The sequence below is a fragment of the Suncus etruscus genome, chromosome 6, assembly GCF_024139225.1.
Source record: "Suncus etruscus isolate mSunEtr1 chromosome 6, mSunEtr1.pri.cur, whole genome shotgun sequence".
Lineage (NCBI taxonomy): Eukaryota > Metazoa > Chordata > Mammalia > Eulipotyphla > Soricidae > Suncus > Suncus etruscus.
This window is the reverse complement of record NC_064853.1, coordinates 134,783,048-134,801,262: the sequence shown is the minus strand read 5'-3', so window position 1 is coordinate 134,801,262 and position 18,215 is coordinate 134,783,048. Positions and strand designations below refer to the sequence as shown.

At 49.6% G+C, this 18,215-nt stretch overlaps 1 protein-coding gene and 1 long non-coding RNA gene across 5 annotated transcripts in view; both read left to right on the top strand.

Annotated features, from left to right (window-relative positions):
* The window catches only part of LOC126012273 (uncharacterized), a 352,275-nt gene that overhangs the window by 287,492 nt on the left and 46,568 nt on the right, over positions 1-18,215 (top strand). The gene's annotated exons all lie outside the window — the stretch shown is intronic.
* The window catches only part of GRIA1 (glutamate ionotropic receptor AMPA type subunit 1), a 140,396-nt gene that overhangs the window by 77,580 nt on the left and 44,601 nt on the right, over positions 1-18,215 (top strand). For all 3 annotated transcript variants that reach the window (XM_049776042.1, XM_049776043.1, XM_049776041.1), the window contains exons 6-11: positions 500-661; positions 2,378-2,545; positions 3,797-3,901; positions 7,733-7,843; positions 8,360-8,566; positions 11,092-11,462. In XM_049776042.1, the coding sequence (XP_049631999.1) occupies positions 500-661; positions 2,378-2,545; positions 3,797-3,901; positions 7,733-7,843; positions 8,360-8,566; positions 11,092-11,462 (1,124 nt within the window). The remainder of the gene's footprint in view (positions 1-499; positions 662-2,377; positions 2,546-3,796; positions 3,902-7,732; positions 7,844-8,359; positions 8,567-11,091; positions 11,463-18,215) is intronic.

Here is an 18,215-nt window from a genome sequence, read left to right as displayed (position 1 = left end):
ATGGAGGCTCAGGAGTAGCCAGGCTCAAAATGATTCCCACGCTGAGCTTTGCTTGCTGGTAATTAAAACCATTCTGGTCCTGGCTCCACTGGGCACATTCCCCACTGCCTAGTCTGTGGGGGTGGTGGAAGACTGTTACCCAAGCCCTCAACTATGCTGCCAGCCGAGCATCACCGTGGTGAACCGTCCCGGATCTGGGAGGGTGTGTGTGTGTGTGTCAATGATTCTGCCCTCCTTGAGGGAATCTCAGTGGCCTTTTCTTCTCTCCTATTAGAGAGCCAAGGGGTGGGGGGTGGAGATGTCAGAGTGCAGAGCTACTTCCCACAGCCAGGTATGCTCCAAAGGAGTCTCGAACTAGAGGACCAGGGTGGACTCACATGAGCGGAGTGGGGACATGAGGCAGAGTGAGGTGCATGCTGCATCCTCCAGCGGCAAGTCCCCAGCTGGAACCCCAAGTTTCTGCCCCCAGCCACACCAACTTCCTCCCTGTTGCCCACAGGGCTTTATGGACATGGACTTGAGCAAGTTCAAGGAGAGTGGGGCCAATGTGACGGGCTTCCAGCTGGTGAACTACACAGACACGGTACCTGCCAGGATCATGCAGCAGTGGCGGAGCAGTGATGCACGGGATCACACCCGTGTGGACTGGAAGAGACCCAAGGTAAGGGGTACAGGAGGGTTCCCTACACAGCAGAGTAACTGCAGCATAGGAATAAGGTAAGGGATGGGGGGCTGGAACAATAGCACAGCAGGGAGGACATTTGCCTTGCACATGGCCAACCCAGTCTCAATCTCTGGCATCACATATGGTCCCACATGCCTGCTAGGAGTAATTTCTGAGTGCAGAGCCAGAAGTAACCCCGAAGAGACACTGCATGTGGTTCAAAAACTGGGGTGGGGGGAACAAAGTAAGGGTCATGCATGTACATACAGGTGCGGGCTGGGACCAACCAGAGAGGACAGACCTGTCCTGTTTCCCCAACACCTCATGGATGTCAGTCCCCGGGTCCTGCAATCTCCCCACACTTAGGCTCCCTCTCTACCCACCTCTACTGCCCTCTACTGCCCTCAGCTGCTGGCTACTGCCTGATTGTCCAGGGTGGTGACAGGGGCCCCATCCTTCAGTTCAGTTCAGAATTCCACCAAGCAGGAAGGGGGAAAGGGCAATAGGAGTTGTACAGAGGCCCTGCACATATGCTGCTGTCCACATCTAGGAAATCAAGGGCCAGCAACTATGAGGCATCGGGAGATGGCTTGTCAGGGCGGAAGCTAGGTTTGCACCAGCTCTGGCTGGAGTCTCTGGGAAGGTGCGGTTGTCTGTTCTTCGTGGGGAACAGACATCCCCCAAGCACTCCCTTGAACCATAGCCATATGACTGGAGGAGATAAGGTTTCTCAGCCCACTGCTGCTCAACTTGGCAATTCAAAAAGGAAGGAATAACTTGGAATAAATTCAAAAGGGGGGAAAAAATTAAAGCATACTTTATTTCAATAGGCATGCCCTGAGGAATGAACAAAGCACAGAGCAGAAAGAAGAAAATGCGTGCGTGGGGGGGTGTTATTTTTTTATTTTTATTTAAACAAATATGATAGCAGTTGTATGATTTCAGTCATGTAAAGAACACCCCCCTTCACCAGTGCAACATTCCCACCGGGTGGTTATTTTTAATGCCTCTAAGCTTCTGGGTGAGGTGCTCACATATTAAAATGCTAATAATAGTACTAATACACATAATAGTAATACTTGCTACTCATTACTACCAGTAATAGCTATTTCTAATAGTCTAAGGATAATGTAGATAAATATATTAACAGTAAGTTATACATTTGAAAAGAGAGAGAACCAGAGTTAAATGCTAAGAAAACAGGCATTGGGTTCTGCAATATACTAGAGACTTAGAATGTTGCAGAAAGACCTGGGAGGAGAGGATGGAGGCTGAGAATGTTCCAGATTAAGTTGCCTGACATTCTGGTTCCAATGGGAGGTGGTGGAAGACAGTCAAGAGCTCTGGGCAGCCAGAAGGAGATCAGACCCCTGGGGCCTGTTTTGACTCTGGCAGGACAATGACAGAACAGGAGGGACATGTGTTCCCAGTTCTCAGGACTCTCTGAAGTGGGGATGCCTTGTCTTGAACACATCCCCACCCTCATCAAATTCAACAGCATTTTAAAACTGCTGGACTGCACAGAGCCACTCAGAACCCCATTCTCAGCTGCATCAAACTTCGAGCTGCACCGTCACCTTCACTCACCAACCCTGCAGTGCTTTGTGACCATTCAGGAGGGTGGGTGGGCAGGATGAGCTACCGAAGCCCGAGGAAGGGGCACCCCACTGTAAGCAGCTGCCCTCAGCTGACATGTCTGTATCCACTCTGCAGTACACATCCGCACTGACCTATGATGGAGTGAAGGTGATGGCAGAGGCCTTCCAAAGCCTGCGCAGACAGAGGATAGACATCTCCCGGCGAGGCAATGCGGGCGACTGCCTGGCCAATCCGGCCGTGCCCTGGGGCCAGGGCATTGACATCCAGAGAGCCCTGCAGCAGGTGAGACCCTGAGGGCTGAGGCACAGCAGGTGAGACCCTAAATGTGTACCCAGCAACAGGAGGACCACAGTGGCCTCTGCAATCTTGAGGGCTGGGGGAAGCACACAGCTCTGCAAGAGTGAAATCACGCCCTCTTGCCTGGCACACAGACACTGGCATGGGAAGCTGCTCTGGTCACAATACAGCCATGTTACCAGCTTAGGAATGACCTGGGAAAGGGCAGCTGATTCTCTGAGTGCACACTGGAGCCATCTCAGCTGTTTTCCCTGGACACCCCTCAGCCAGTTTCCTGCACAGCCCAAGGTGGCCCAGCCAAGGCCGAAAGGATCTCATGTGCTGACATGCAACCCACTTCATTTGCACTTTTTTTGTTTTTGGTTTTTGGGTTTTTCTTTTTTATAATTATCTTTATTTAAACACCGTGATTACAAATATGATTATAGTTGTATGATTACAGTCATGTAAAGAACACCCCCCTTCACCAGTGCAACATTCCCACCACCAATTTCCCAGAACTCCCTCCTCCCCACCCCACCCCCACACCTGTACTCAAGACAGGCTTTCTGCTACCCTCATTCATTCACATTGTTAGGATAGTTTTCAGTGTAGTCATCTCTCCAACTGCACTCATCACTCTATGTGATGAGCTTCAAGTCATGAGCTGCACCTACCAGCCCTCATCTCTCTTGTCTCTGAGATACTGTTAAAAATGTCTTTCATTTTTCTTAAAGCCCATAGATGAGTTTTGGGGTCACACCCGGCAGCGCTCAGGGGTTACTCCTAGCTCTGTGCTCAGAAATCCCTCCTGGCAAGCTCAGGAGACCTTATGGGATGCCGGGATTCAAACCACCATCCTTTTGCATGCAAGGCAGACACCCTACCTCCATTCTATCTCTTCAGCCTCTTCATTTGCACTTTTAAAGAGTCAGAGAACAGGGGCAATAAGAGATACGCCCATCCCATGAGCCTCCTGACCACCTATGTCTTCTAGTCTCTGTGTTTGAAGGTTCTAGGGGCCTTCTCTTTTCTTGAATGGCTCCTAGAGGTCTAAAGCCTTTGCACATTTCTAAAAGCACCCGAGTCTGAGCAGAGGAAGAAAGAGTCTACACAAGTCTGAGGGAGGCAGTGGGTGATCTTCCAAATCCCTGCCCAGGCACCTTCCCCGGGAACAGCAGGTCAGGCCTCTACAGAGAAAGCTAAGCTTTGCATGGGCATGCACCTGAGCTCACATCAGCCTCTGCTTCCCTGCAGGTACGGTTTGAAGGCCTGACGGGAAATGTGCAGTTCAACGAGAAAGGCCATCGGACCAACTACACGCTGCACGTGATCGAGATGAGGCATGATGGTATTCGAAAGGTAAGACCCAGGGCCGAATCCATACCATATGATAGCAATGGGCACAGGTCCATATTAGCACACAGGTGCTGAGAACGTGGGAGAGGCTTAAGAGCAGGCCCCATTCTAGTGGCCAAACAGCAGCAGAAGAATCAGAGGGCAGAGGTGAGCTAGAGCATCAAGAAAGAGCACCCACTGGTTGCAGTACCCACTGGGTGCTGCCTGCCTAGCCCTGCACTTCTCTAATGTCTCTGAAATAAGGGACAGGGTGGGTACCAATGCTGCTTCTTTCTGGAACCATCCTCAATGCCAACATGTGTTACCAACTCACACTCTCACAATGCCTCCCACTGCAGTGGGCCCTCTACTATTTGGGTTACCTTTCCCAATCTGTACCCCTACTTTTAGGGGCATGGAATTCTAAGACTTCTGTACCAACTACTGGAAACACTACAAATGTTCATGCTCAGATGCCACCAGAGACTTCACAGAGATGCCACATCAGCTAGTGTCAAACACCAGGAACCTGCTTTCAGATGTATGTTCACATCTCAGGGACAGACACCATAACTTTAGTCTCTGCCTTGACTATTGACTTGGCACTGGACTCCAGTAACACCATTAAGCCTCTCTGGGCTATAGCTAGACTCTCTAAAAGGCAAGCAAGCAAGGGGCCAGAGTGGTCACACAGTGGTAGAGCATTTGCCTTGCATGCAGCTGACCCAGGACAAACATGGGTTTGATCCTCTGTATCCCATATGGTCCCTCAAGTCAGGAGCAATTTCTGAGTATAGAGCCAGGAATAACCCCTGAGCACAGCTGGGTGTGGTCCCAAAAATACAAACAACAACAAAATAAAGGCAAGCAGGTAGCCCACTGCCCTACAGGGTTACTTCAGAACTAAAAGAAACTGCAGGAAAGTATCTCCTGCTATGTATCCAAGATACAATAGAAGTCTATTTGGTGGATTCATTAGTTGTTTGGCTCATTATCTGGTTGGTTGGTTGAATAATTGGTTGATTAGTTAATTGGTTGGTTGGGTAGCTAGATGGTTGGTTAGATGATTTTTTTGGTTGGTTGGTTGGTTGGATGGATGGATGATTGGATGGTTGGTTGGTTAGTTGGTTAGTTGGTTGGATGCATGGTTGATTGGCTAGTTGATAGGTTGGTTAAATGGATGGTTGAATAGTTGGTTAGTTATATGGATGAATGGCTATGTAGTTAGTTGGTTGGTTGGTTGATTGAATGTTGGTTGGTTATTTGCTTGGTTGGCTGGTTGGTAGGTATGTAGGAGGGTTGGTTGATTGGTTGCTCAGTTGGTTGCTCAGTTGGTTGCTTGATTGGATGGTTTGTTGCTTACCTGGCTGGATGGCTAGTTGGTTGGTTGGTTGGTTGGTTGGTTGGTTGGTTGGTTGGTTGGTTGGTTGGTTGGATAGTTGGATGGTTGGTTGAATTGATGGTTGATTGACTGGCTGGATTGTTGCTTTATTGTATGGAAGGTTTACTGGTTAATTGGTTGGTTGAAAAAATGATAAATTAGCTGGCTGTTAGGCTGACTGACAATTTGATCTGGAATTTGTTTGCTTGATGATTTGACTGCTTTAAGCTCCTTAGGATACAGAAATTTTTACATCAGCCCAGAGCTTCAGTGAGTCAGGTTTTGCCATCCCATGGAAAATATAAATCACAAACAGAAATAACATAGTGACCTTAAAATCCGCAAGCAACTGGCTGTGCTTTATTTTTTCAGACCATTTTTCAAGTTCCCTTTTGGTGACTAAATCCTTCCTTAGAACGTGGGCTTAGCGCCCTTTGTTTACAGAAATCCAGCTTTCAGAAAATCAATCCCACATATCTGTGGCTTCAGGGCTTTCACTCCTTCAGCCTCCAGCACAGCAAGGCAAGGTCTCAGATTCCAGAGTATGTATTAGGAGGTGTCCCAGATATGTGTGTAAAGAGGAGGAGCTATTTTGTCCCATGGAGGGGTTTTAAAGACCCTCCAGACCTCCAGCACCCATGGCCCTGATTTGTACCCAAGTGAGGACAGCGACCCTTGATCGTATCTTGCACCTTCCTGCTAACTCCTTAGCAGAGAACAGCATGACTCTTGGTCACTCTGGCTCTGGCCAGTCTCATCTATTGATATCTCCTCAAATAACTGCAATAACCCAAAATAACCTAAGTGTGGTGCATGATAATCACAGGGCACAGAACCTCAAGGTTGGCAGTAAGCATCGGGAACCCCTGCCACCTGCATGTCTCCATATTGTCAGTCTCCCACAGGACTCACAGGGCTGATGGAGTCATGACCTCCTCACCCTGACAAGTGCCAGTGGAAAAGTCATGCTCCCACCTCAGTACCAATGTCATCACAGCTGCACAGACTCAATATTGCCATCAGTGATGGCTCTATCACATGTGTCCAGGTGGCTTGAGAGAATAGTCATTGTCTTCAGCTGAATTTTGTGTCTCAACTACAAGGAGAGCCTGATAGACCCACACCCCACATGGAACTTGGTCCAAACTCTAGAGCTGGAGGTATCTGAGCTAATAATGGTCCTTAGTTGCAAGCCACTGCAACTTGCAGCAGACACCCTGTCCCAGAGAAAGTGGGCAGGAATGCTAGGTGCATTTATAGTTAGTGGCCTGGACCACAACCATCAGCTGACTTTTTGAAAGTGGATTATAAGAAGCTTTGTTTTCAGAGCCTGAAGACATGAATTTATCCATAGCATTTGAGAAGATGATTCCAATTTATGAGTCTGTGATTGGCACCTTGTTAGATGATCCACTTAAAAAAAAAACCTTCGTATCTCTCATCGAGGCTCATTTCCTACGTTCAAAGGACCATTCAGTGAAAATGGAAAATAGCCGATCAGAAGATGGAGCCAGGAGGAGCCTCTAGAATCAGAGGAACCAAAGCCCATCTCCACTGCATTCCGTCCTCTGAGACACCATAGTCCATCTCCACCACCTTCTGTTCTGACTCTTCACATTCAGTCAATCCGCAGACAATGTGGCATCTCACCATTACCAGGCTCCCTAAGAAGGTGGCACATGGTCTCCTCTGAATCCAGGTCAATTCTGAAATCTCAGCAGCCTCCCTGTCACCAATCTGAAAGCCCTGGCCCCAGACTACTGGCTCACCCATACTTGGCACCCATGTCTCCTTCCCCACAAAGAGCTGGTTTCCAACGCTGGTTTTCCAGCCCTTCCACGAGAGCTCCATGTAAGGTGGACCAGATAAGACACCAAGCTGAGACATGGGTACCTAAAAAGCCCCTGTAAGCATGCTCAAGGTGTCCATGCATCAAGAACCCCTTTATACCTGCCATGAAAGGGCATGGTTGGAGATATGAAGGATGGAATCGCCACTACCGAGGACACTGGATCAAAGGCAGCTGGAGGGAGGTAGAATGAGATTGCAGATTCTGGGGCTGTGCCTCCCCTCAGTACTTCCCAGTAGAGTACAGCTGCAAACCATAGCACTACTGAACATCCTGAGCATTGCTGAAGGCTCAGAGAAAATATGCAAAGAAATGCAACAAGTGCATCAAAAAGTCAGAAAATTCTAGCCACGATTCAGAGGGAGCTCTAAAAGGGAAGGGCCAATGGGATAACTGGGGTCCCAGCTGTGAAGAAGAGAGATAAAGTCTCCACACCTGGGCCTGCTTCACCCTTGCCCCTGGCACCTGGACAGTGTGTGGCCTCTTGTTTCTATCCATCTACAATCCCATAGAGCCAAGTCCAGTCCCTGGTTCACAAAGGCTTCTCACCTCCTTGCCTGATGTTGGGGTCATCTTAGAGGATCTTCACCCACCCACACATCTTCTCCTCACTTCCTCCCCACAGATCGGCTACTGGAATGAGGATGACAAGTTTGTCCCTGCAGCCACCGATGCACAGGCTGGCGGGGACAACTCGAGTGTGCAGAACCGGACGTACATTGTCACAACCATCCTAGTGAGTATAAGAAGCCCCACACACTGCGTGGCACCCCTTTTCTGCCTAGACCAGGCCTGCAGGGAAAGTCCTGTTGCACCCAGGATTTCCCTGTGCATGGGGGAGGAGAGAGCATCGCTTCTCTGTGGTTCCCAGGATCCCTAGGTACAAACACTTGACTGAGGGTTCACTGAGGTGCTGTGCCTCATACCTTTCTCAGGGGTGGCTCTAGAACACACTGTGAGGGGGCGACCATGACTCCCAGGCCTGACCATAGTAGAACCTCCTGGCTCGATATTCCCAGCAAGGGACTCTAGACTCAAGAACGACTTCTCAAAAGTGATCTCAGTGAGGAAATAGGCTATTTCCTATTTTTTTCACGTTGATTTCCTTCACCACTGAAGTTCTATGGGGGGTGGGGAGAGGACAGCAGGAAGTGGACATAAGGGGCCAGAGAAAGTGTCCAGAGCTGAGCAGTGCAGTGGCTGGCTTCCCTGGGGACCCCCACTGATGTCCTGCACCCTCTTTCTCTGCCAGGAAGACCCTTATGTCATGCTCAAGAAGAATGCCAACCAGTTCGAGGGCAATGACCGCTACGAGGGCTACTGCGTAGAGCTAGCAGCTGAGATCGCCAAGCATGTGGGTTACTCCTACCGGCTGGAAATCGTCAGTGATGGCAAGTATGGAGCCCGCGACCCAGACACGAAGGCGTGGAATGGCATGGTGGGCGAGCTGGTGTACGGGGTAAGTGTCTGCAAACAGATGGGCAGGAAGCTGGGGTGGTGAGGGGGAACTCCACCCACTTTTACCTGCTCCTTTCGGTCTGCCCTCCTTTTGCCCACTCAGTTCCTGAGAGGGTCTGGCTACCCTAAAGAATTTTATTTGGGGGAAAAGGGGTACTGAAGAGCTCCTTTCTAATGACAACCCCATGCTGCCAAAAGACTTCACATGCCAGTTGCTGTACAGGCTCAAGAAGCCTGAGTAAGGAGCAGTTCTGAGGACGGCACTGCGAACAAAGTGCCTGATGCCCACTGCAGGATGTGGGTTTTCTGGGCGTGAAAGGAGGACGAGGAACTACAAAAGGATCCACAGAATGGGAGTGAGCCAGGACTGCATTACCGTGGGGGGAGTTCCTAGGAACACTTAAGGGGGACAAACAATGTGAGACCTGAGGGCCCTGTGGCCTGAGCAGGAAGCAGTACCCTGGTATCTCTCAGGACAGGGACACCATGCTAGACTCAGCCCCTGAGGACAAATGCGGACAAAGCAATGCTGCCCCCAGATCTCTCCATGAGGCCACACACAGGGGGATCAAGAAAGAAGCAAAAACATGATCTTTGGAGGGAGGTGGGGAGGGTCCTGCCCCCGCAGTGCTGGGCTGACTGGGGTCCCTGGTGGGATGCTCTGCAGACAGCACAGCACAGCAGCGTGGAGGCGGTTTCCATGGGAACTTCCACCTACTTTCTCAGGTCATCTCCATGGCAACTGCCATGAACTTACCCCTCTGTGAGATTCTTCCCAATCCCCCAAGCATGAGGCTCCTGTAAGAACAATCGTGGCTCCAGGCAGCACAAAACAGTTTGAGGTCACAGGTATATATATGTCCAGGGCCTACCTCCCCTATGCCCAGCTAGCAAGGCCCCTCTCAAGGAAGGCCCCCTACAAACCTCTGTGGCCAGTAGCATAGCCCTCCGCTCCCATTCCTGAGTTCAGAGGGAGACTGTGAGGTAGGGGCTGGGACACAGACTCCTACATGGCCGGAAATGGCCTCTAAATTGACTTACAGTGCAAACCTTCAGGCAGGTTCATGGTGTCCGGCCAAAGTAAACTCTGTAAATGCTGCATCATCCCAGCACCTTCTGCAATGTCTCAGCACTGGAATGTTCCAGAAAGAACATTTCATGCAGAGACATTCTCCAGAAAAAAATGTGTTATGGAAAGAAGGTTGTAAGAAGAAAGCATCCCTCCCTTCCCTGGTAGCTGCTTCACGCCCGCCGAGTCAGACTTCTCTCTCTGCATAGCAAAGCTCAAGGACTAGAGAGATGTATCTGCACAACAGGGAGAGTGCTTGCCTTGCACACAGCCAACTCATTCTTGATTTCTGGAAGGTCCTCTGAGCATCAATCACCAGGAGTGATTTCTGAGCCAGGAGTGAGTCCTGAATGCAGAGCCAGGAATGAGTCCCAAAACGAAAAACTAATAATAATAATAATAGTCATCCAGGTTGAGGAAGAGAATAGAAAGCCCAGGGTTGAGTCCTGCCTGACTCCACATGACTCTAGAGAAGCAAAACCAACACCCTAAAACCACTGTCCTCTCAACTCCACCCCAACCAGGCCCTCAAAGTGGAAAAGAGCCACCCAGCAGGACGATGTGGTTGTACCCAGGGAAGACCCAAGCATGGCTCTGGGGCTACAGAATCCTCAGACCAAGTCCCAAGCATGACCTGCCTTTGAGAAATGAGCACAGAGGCTGCAGTCTTTGGACTCTGATCTCAGGGCAGTGGAACTGGAAATTTGGGCTTCCTGGGGGACAGAAGGATGGAATCTGGCCCTAAGGGTACATGCAAACACCCACTGATGACAATGAGACTTCATCATCCCTCTTGCTTCTCTCCAAAGGGAATGTCCCTGTAAGCTTCCTGAGAACAAGAACTGGTCGGGGGAGGGGGGTTCTCATATCAACCCACCCTCTTGGAATCAAAAGTGTCAGAACACTTGCCTCTGCTACATGCTTCCCACTTCAACAATGACAGCCATGTGGCACCTCTTAGACAATGCTGTTCCACTTCTCCCATTAGGATTCCTTCCCACCAGCCCATCCAATCTGCCACCAGCATCATACTAGAGGGAAGACAAGAATGCACTGGAGGGGCCAGAGAGATAGTGCAGTGGGACAGCATTTGCCTTATATGCAGCCAACCCTGGTTTGATCCTTCTATGGTCCCTTGGTCACCAGCAGAAGTGATCCTGGAGTAATGAACCAGGAATATCCTCTTAGCACCAGTGGGCATGACCTCGAATTCTTTCCCTCAAGAAAAGAATGTATAGTCATTTTAGGAGCCAACCCTAAAGTCAACTCTGCACCACTCATCACCTGGGTCTCAGGTCCAGCTCTCTTGCTCTTGGGAGCCGGTCTCTGTTCCTCAGGAATATTCTAAAGAATAGAGGTTAGACTGACTTATCTCCCTGTAGTTGGCAATCTCTGAGGGCCCACTTGAGCAAGCAGCTGAGCTGACCCACACCCCACTGTACTTTGCCTCCCTGCAGAGGGCAGATGTGGCTGTCGCCCCACTGACCATCACCCTGGTCCGGGAGGAAGTGATAGATTTCTCCAAGCCCTTCATGAGCCTTGGCATCTCCATCATGATCAAGAAGCCACAGAAATCCAAGCCCGGCGTCTTCTCCTTCCTGGACCCTCTAGCTTATGAGATCTGGATGTGCATCGTCTTTGCCTACATCGGTGTGAGCGTGGTTCTTTTCCTGGTCAGCCGCTTCAGCCCCTATGAGTGGCACAACGAGGAGCTCGAGGAGGGCCGGGAGCAGGCAGCTGGGGACCAATCCAATGAATTCGGGATCTTCAACAGCCTGTGGTTCTCACTGGGCGCCTTCATGCAGCAAGGCTGCGACATCTCCCCCAGGTCAGCGTGTGACCCCCATGCCGTTTTCAGGGGTGGGGTTGGACAGTGGGAGTTGGCGCAGCTGTGGAGACTGACCATAGCTTTGCTGGATATCCGCCAGTGCATGGTACATGCAGGCATTTGGGAAATGAATGGCTCTGGGCAATGAGGAACCTCGGATCTCTAGGAGATGAGGGACCAGGGCTCTCGGAGTGATGAGAAACCATAATGAGGAATCACAATGAATCCTTGCAGTTCAGCAGCTGCAATGGTGGTAGGTACTGTGAGTTGAGGGGTGGGGAGAAATGATGGTGTGATGGTGTAGCGTGGCACAGCTCACAAAACCCAGGTTCCACTCAGCCAGAGCATCCTGCTCAGGAGCATGCAGAGGGGACCCCAAGATCTTCCTTCACAGAACAAGTCACATGCACTCATAAGAAAAGCTGAGTAGGTCCATGAAGCTCATTCAGGGGAGGGTCTCCTGACCTCACTGCCCTGAGCTTCTTCCTTTTAAGAGCAAAGGTTCCTTATCTTCCTGGTTGGCAGAAAGGCCTTGGAATAGTCCAGTTCCAGTGTACTGGAGTTACAATATTGTGTATTGTGGGAGGTAATAGGGGTCCAAGAAGAATCCTGAGTTGACTAATAACGGGGGGTGGGGCTGAAGCCCATCTCATCCCAGAGCCATGTCATTCCCCTCATGTTCACATGCCATTTTGAGGGACTGTCTCCTCCAAAAAGTGGACTCTGCTGCTATGAGAGGGCCAGGACCGAAAGTGGAGGTTTGGACAGAAAGGCAGTGGTGATCTAGTCAAGTCCTGTGGTCTGCAGGGAGTTCTGCCTGTGGTTTCTGGCTGGAATCTCTCCCACTCCCTAACCCAAGACCCTTCACATCAGTTTACCACACTGGATCCATGACCAAGTCCCTGAAGAACGTATGAAGGGCAGTTGGAAAGTGGGGATTGTGGGGAATGAAGCACACAAGCACATCTTCTAGGGGCATCTGATTGGGGAGCCATGGGCAGAGGTGTAAGATTGTTCATTTTCTGGGACACGAACTGAGGTGCTGTGGGTGAGGTCCACATTGTCTGGGAGTCCCTAGGGATACAGACTGTGTGTGTGTGTGGGGGGGGGGTTATCCTATGGAATTTCTGTGGCTACAGTCCTAAGATGTGCCAGAAACAAGTTCCTCAAAGCCCACACCCACCTGGCTGGCAGTGCCTGCAGAGCAGGTCAGGCTGTCTCCACGCCCTCCAGTGTCATCTTGTTTTTCTTCCATGAGCAGACAGACAAGAGGGTAGGCGCTGGGAGCGGGCGTGAGACGGGGTGCAGGCTGTGCTGGCTGGCACCCAGGGAGGAAAACAGAGTAGGGGAGGGGTGCTTGCAGATATACCAGAGTTATCTCTTGGTAAGCAATGAGATCCTTTTCCCCATGAGAGAGCAGAGCAGTGTCTGGGCTCCCCCATCATCCTATCTCCTACTTCCTGTGTGGCTATGCTCTTCCTCTGGGGGTGGGGGAGCATGGGTGCAGGGAGGCTGCAGGGAGTTGGCAGGAGAGTGGGAAGCACTAAGCAGACTCATGTGCTGGGTCTGTGCAGCAGGAGTGAACGGAACCCTCCTGCAGGATCTGGAGAGAAGCTGGGCTTCTCAGCACCGCCAGTCCCTGGATGGACGAGTGAGTGGAAATGTGGTTTCTCCGGGCTGGGTGAGGTGTATTGCTTGGTGACAAACATAAAAATGCAAACAGACTGGAGGGTCTCTCTCCAGGCCCCCATGATATACACTTACAGCTTATTCCAAAAACAGCAGGCATCGACAGGGACCTATCAGTCCAAACCAATGGAGTTAGACGGCTGTTCCAAGTGTGTCCGGGGAGCCATGAGGATGGAATCAGGGCGAAGAAGAAGGGAGTGCAGGGATTCTGTAGGCCTCTGCGGTGGCCACACCCAAATTGAGAAAAGTTAGTAGATGCAGCACTGGTGTGTCCAGGCACGTGAGTCCAGGCGAGAGAGGGACACACACTAGAGAAGTGCTTGCAAGAGGCTCTGGACCTGGTTTGCAGGCGACTGTCCCAGCATCTGTTGCTGTGTGGGACTTGTGAACATGGGGTAGGGTTTCCCATGTTGGTCCCAATACTTTCCCTTCCCCCAGCAAGCCATCAGCACGGCTCTGCCTACAGGAGTCTAAGGGTTGCCAGCACCCAGACCCAGGGCTGGGTCAACAGCTACTGAGTTGGGCTCCCAGATTTGTGCCAGGAGTTGGGGGTACAGGGGAGGAAGAGGCTTGTGTCTGCAGCCTGAAGTGGGTTACAGGCCACTGTTCACAGCATGAGTGTGGGACACCAGAGTGGGGCATTGGGGTGCAGGTGCTCAGGCAGAAACCTGTTTCCCCTTCATCTGTGCAGCTACATGCACTTCACAGGCTCAGACTATGGCATGGGCTTCACATTATACAGATCATGCCTCTATAGCCTAGACAGTCTCCTCTGACAACCATTGAGAACTGAGAGGCTTCCAAAGGACCCCCAGTTCCAACTCCATGCTCTCAGCAGTTCCTCCTGAGCTAATGAGCTCAGTGACTACTGATGGCTGCTCCCACCTCCTGTCCCTGCCTAGAGCCAAGGAGTGAACTCATATTCACCCCACAAGGGGCCATCAGAAGGGGAGGTGCAGAGCCTACGTCCAGCAGGGCACAGAAGGTAGTAGCAGGCAGGAAGGGGTATGACATCTCCAGGAAAGACTCTAGCTCTGCCTGGCATCCAAATACGAGTGACCCAGGGGCTGTTCTGGTGAGAATGAAATAACTTGAAGAACCCGGTCGATAAAAGACATGAAATCTCTCCCTCCCTCCACCCACTGTGCTGCACCCGTGAGGGGTGTTAGCAGACTGTGCCCATTAATACTGCAGGCAGCCAGTGCTTATTCATACTTAATGTCCATAATAGATGCGGGTCTTCACTTAACGTTAATGAGTCCTCTGGTTAGGTCTGTGATGAATCTTCCACATAGCCTTAAATGGAAGGTCGCTTCTGGCTCAAAAAAATCTTTTCGTACCTTCAGAAGCTAAGAGGAGTGAGTTCATGCAACTGGTTCCACTGTGGCGGTGGCGTTTGATATTCTAGACTTGAATAGTGTATTTTTCTTTTTTCTGGAAATTACTCAGCCGGTCCTTCACAAACAAGAGGCCATTTTTCAACCATCTGCTGTTGAGATTTCACACCCTTCAGGCTCATAAACCCTGGAACTTCATCCTAATCCCTAGAGCAAACAAGGAGGCAGGAGCTAGACAAGCGGGGGTGCTCATGTCTCCCCTAGCACCCACAGGAGCTGGTAATCTATCTATACATTTGGGGAATAGCACAAACAGTGCCTACTCCCCATTACCAAGATCCCTAGAAGAAACCTGTTGATCCAGTGCAGCAATAGATTGCTAACAATCTATTGCTAACAAAATAGATTTGCTAACAATCCCAGTTAGCAAAAGTGAGGGGTGAGCTCAATCCAGAACACCAAGAAGGGAGCCCTGTTGCAAGTCAACCCTTGATGGGGTTGACTGATGGCGGGATGGAGGATGAGGTCTTACCCCTCCAGCTCGGAGCACACGTCTGCCACCCTGTTCAGCCGGCGGTTCTGAGGTGAAGCGGTGGGTAAAAGGCTAGCAGACTGGCAGGCTTGTGAAAATACCAGCTTTATTCGGAGAACAAGATTGAAGCCAAAAGCCTCAGCATCAGTTCCAGCCAAAAAGCCCCTCGCCTTCCACAGACCCTTGCTTTTATCCCCCAGAATCAGGTACCACCCCATGGTGGGAACAGAATCAGGTACCACCCTTGGGTGGGAGCAGAATGCCAGGTCACACCCTAGGGTAGGGCACAATCACCGATCAGGGTAGAGTCAGTAACATAATAATCCCATTGAAATGTTTACATACACGACAGAGCCCCATAGTAGGGGGGCTCTTGGCTTTTCAAGAACTAGGAGCAGAAGACATAGTCATGACCAAATGTTCAGGCACATCCCTGATCTTTCTGACCCCAACTGTTCACTAGCCAATGCACCCATTGGCTGGGGAGAGAATGAATGCTGGGGTTCTGCTTGCAACTCAGCTGGGAAGTGGAGATACAAGATCAGCCAAGAAACAATGAAGCTCAAGTATGCTCTAGACCTCAAGGAGCATCCAAGAGGTTCCCCAAGAAAGATGGATTTAGTAGAGGGTTGGCTATACTCTGGCTTGGGAGGGTGAGAGGTTAGGCCCCAACCCACGCTTTCCTAGACGGTAATGATTGGGATATGACAGGTGTTAACTGAATGGCACCATTCTTGAAGATACTATAATTCTATAAACCTGTTACTTCAAGAAATTTAAAAACAGAAAATTCCTGTTTCTTCTCCATCTTTTCCTCCACCAAGGACTCCTCTTCCGGTTTCTATCTGCAGCTACTGGTGTTGATGTGCCTTCTCTGACTTGCACAATGGACTCACGCAATGGTCACTCTATCCAGCACTGTGATGTGAGACATAGTGTGAGAAGGCCATGACATCCATTTATTCAGAGACTCTCATTGCTGACTCTACTCCCCAATTTCTCATAAATAAATCATAAGTAAATCCAGGAATGCCTCTTTCTTTGCAGACAAATGTCTAAGTTGTTTCCCCATGTGAGGCCACTAGAAATAGTTATTCTATAAATAGTCTTGCAAAAGCCCTCTGATAAACAAGGCAAATTTCTGTTGGATGTTTATTGGGGAGCGGGATTCCCGGCATGTTACATGCAATTTCCTGTTGTTGGTCTTGCCAAACTGTTTTCAGAAGCAGCTGGAAAAATGTGCGCTCTCACAGGCAATTGGGACACTCGTTTCCATCATGGTCTTAACTGGCCCAGCAAGCAGAAATGGGAGTTTGTTCATGAGCCATCTGTACAGGCTTTTCTGGAGCATCACTGTGAGACCCTAGCCCACTTTGCTGTCTTACGATCTCTTTTTCTTTCTGTGTAAGTGTTTCTGATGCATTGTAGATGTGGGGCCTTTCTTGAATGTGTGAATGATCGATCGATATCTTCCCACAGAGGCAGTCTCTCACTGTCTTTGCAGCCTCATCCTGTGCCAGAAATACATGGTTTTGTCATAATCTAGTCGGCAAGTTTGTCCCCCCTCACCACGTTGTGGTAATATTCTGTGTCTTGCTGAAAAGGGTTTGCCTAAACTCAGGAAAATCTCCTTTGATGTGACAGTGTTTTCCCATTGGGATCTCTGTGCCCTGCACATAGACAGATGTGATTATGTGGATAGAGTTGGTGATGATGATGGTGACAATTGGAATAAGTAATAATACTGATAATAGGGGCTGTAGAGATAGCATGGAGATAAGGCATTTACCTTGCTGCTTGCAGAAGGACAGTGGTTTGAATCCCGGCATCCCATATGGTCCCCTCAAGCTTGCCAGGAGCGATTTCTGAGTGGAGAGCCAGGATAACCTCTGAGTGCTGCCAGGTGTGACCCAAAAACCAAAAAAAAAAAAAAATAATAATAATAATAATAATAATACTGATAATAGTGGTGCTGACAGTGGCTGTAGTAATTATTCTTATTTTTATTACGTATGGGCATGCATGTGCACCCAGGCAAATTGACTGATAAGGTAATCTCTTGCATATCCCTATGCCGTGAGCCAGACTCACATACATACAGGTCTATTCTGGACTCTGGTTTGTGCTGTTGCTACAAAGTGTCTTCTCTCACCCCAGTGAATCTTGATGTCTAAGATGTCTACAGATGTCTAAGTGGTCTTCTCTAGTATAGGAATCTAGACACATGTACGCATAAGTACAGACACAGGCACTTGTTTCCATGGAAATGGGCCACAGAATTCTGCTCAAATGCAGGCCTATATTAACCTAGTACCTATGAGATAAAAAAAAACCCTGTCTTTCAGGGATTTCTAGTAAGAGAGGCACTCCATCTCCTGGAGCACTGATGATAGTTTATTTTCCCCAAAAAAAGGTTGAACGTATGAAAATCTGAGACTCTGTGATAATTTTCTGGATGGTGTTTCAAGACACCTAAAAGTGAGGGATAAAGCTCAGAGCCTAAACATGAAGGAAAGACAGGCCCTGGCATGAACCATGCAAACGCTATAGCCTCCTTGCAGCTAGAAAGATAGTGTAGTGGGTAGGGTTCTTGTTTTGCATGCAGTAGACCCAGGTTCAACCTCTGGCACCCCATATAGTTCCCCAAGCACCACCAGGAGAGGTTTCTGAGTGTAGAGCTAGGTATGAACCCTGAGCACATCTGGGTGCACTAGGTAGTCCCAAAACAAAGCAAACAAAAAATACTTTGGAAAAGTCAGAAAAGAGCTATTTGTCCTCCATGTGAATTAACCTCAAAGAAGACGTGGTCTGCCGAGTGAGAGAGAGCAGAGGAAAATGAAAAGAAATTTGTTGTGCATTCAAAACATGCTTGCTTTTGTTGATGCTTCTACTCAACTCAATGTGTGAGGAAAACTGTGGATGGGATTGGCACAGCAGAAGAAAGATGAAAAGTGGAGGAAGTGTTTTTTTTTTTCAGGTAGCATGTTTATACTCGTCGAATCTAAAGGTACTGCTGAGTAATGGCTATGCGGGGGGTGTGAAATGAGAGTACTGACTGAGTCATGAATCACCCAGCTCTCTGTCTGCCCAGGACAGGAATAAAAATAGGTCTCTGAAAAAAGCAAACTCATCCACAGCCTTGAACCACAGAGCAAATGCTGTTCCGTACAAAGCTGTGTTCCATTTTGCTCTGTG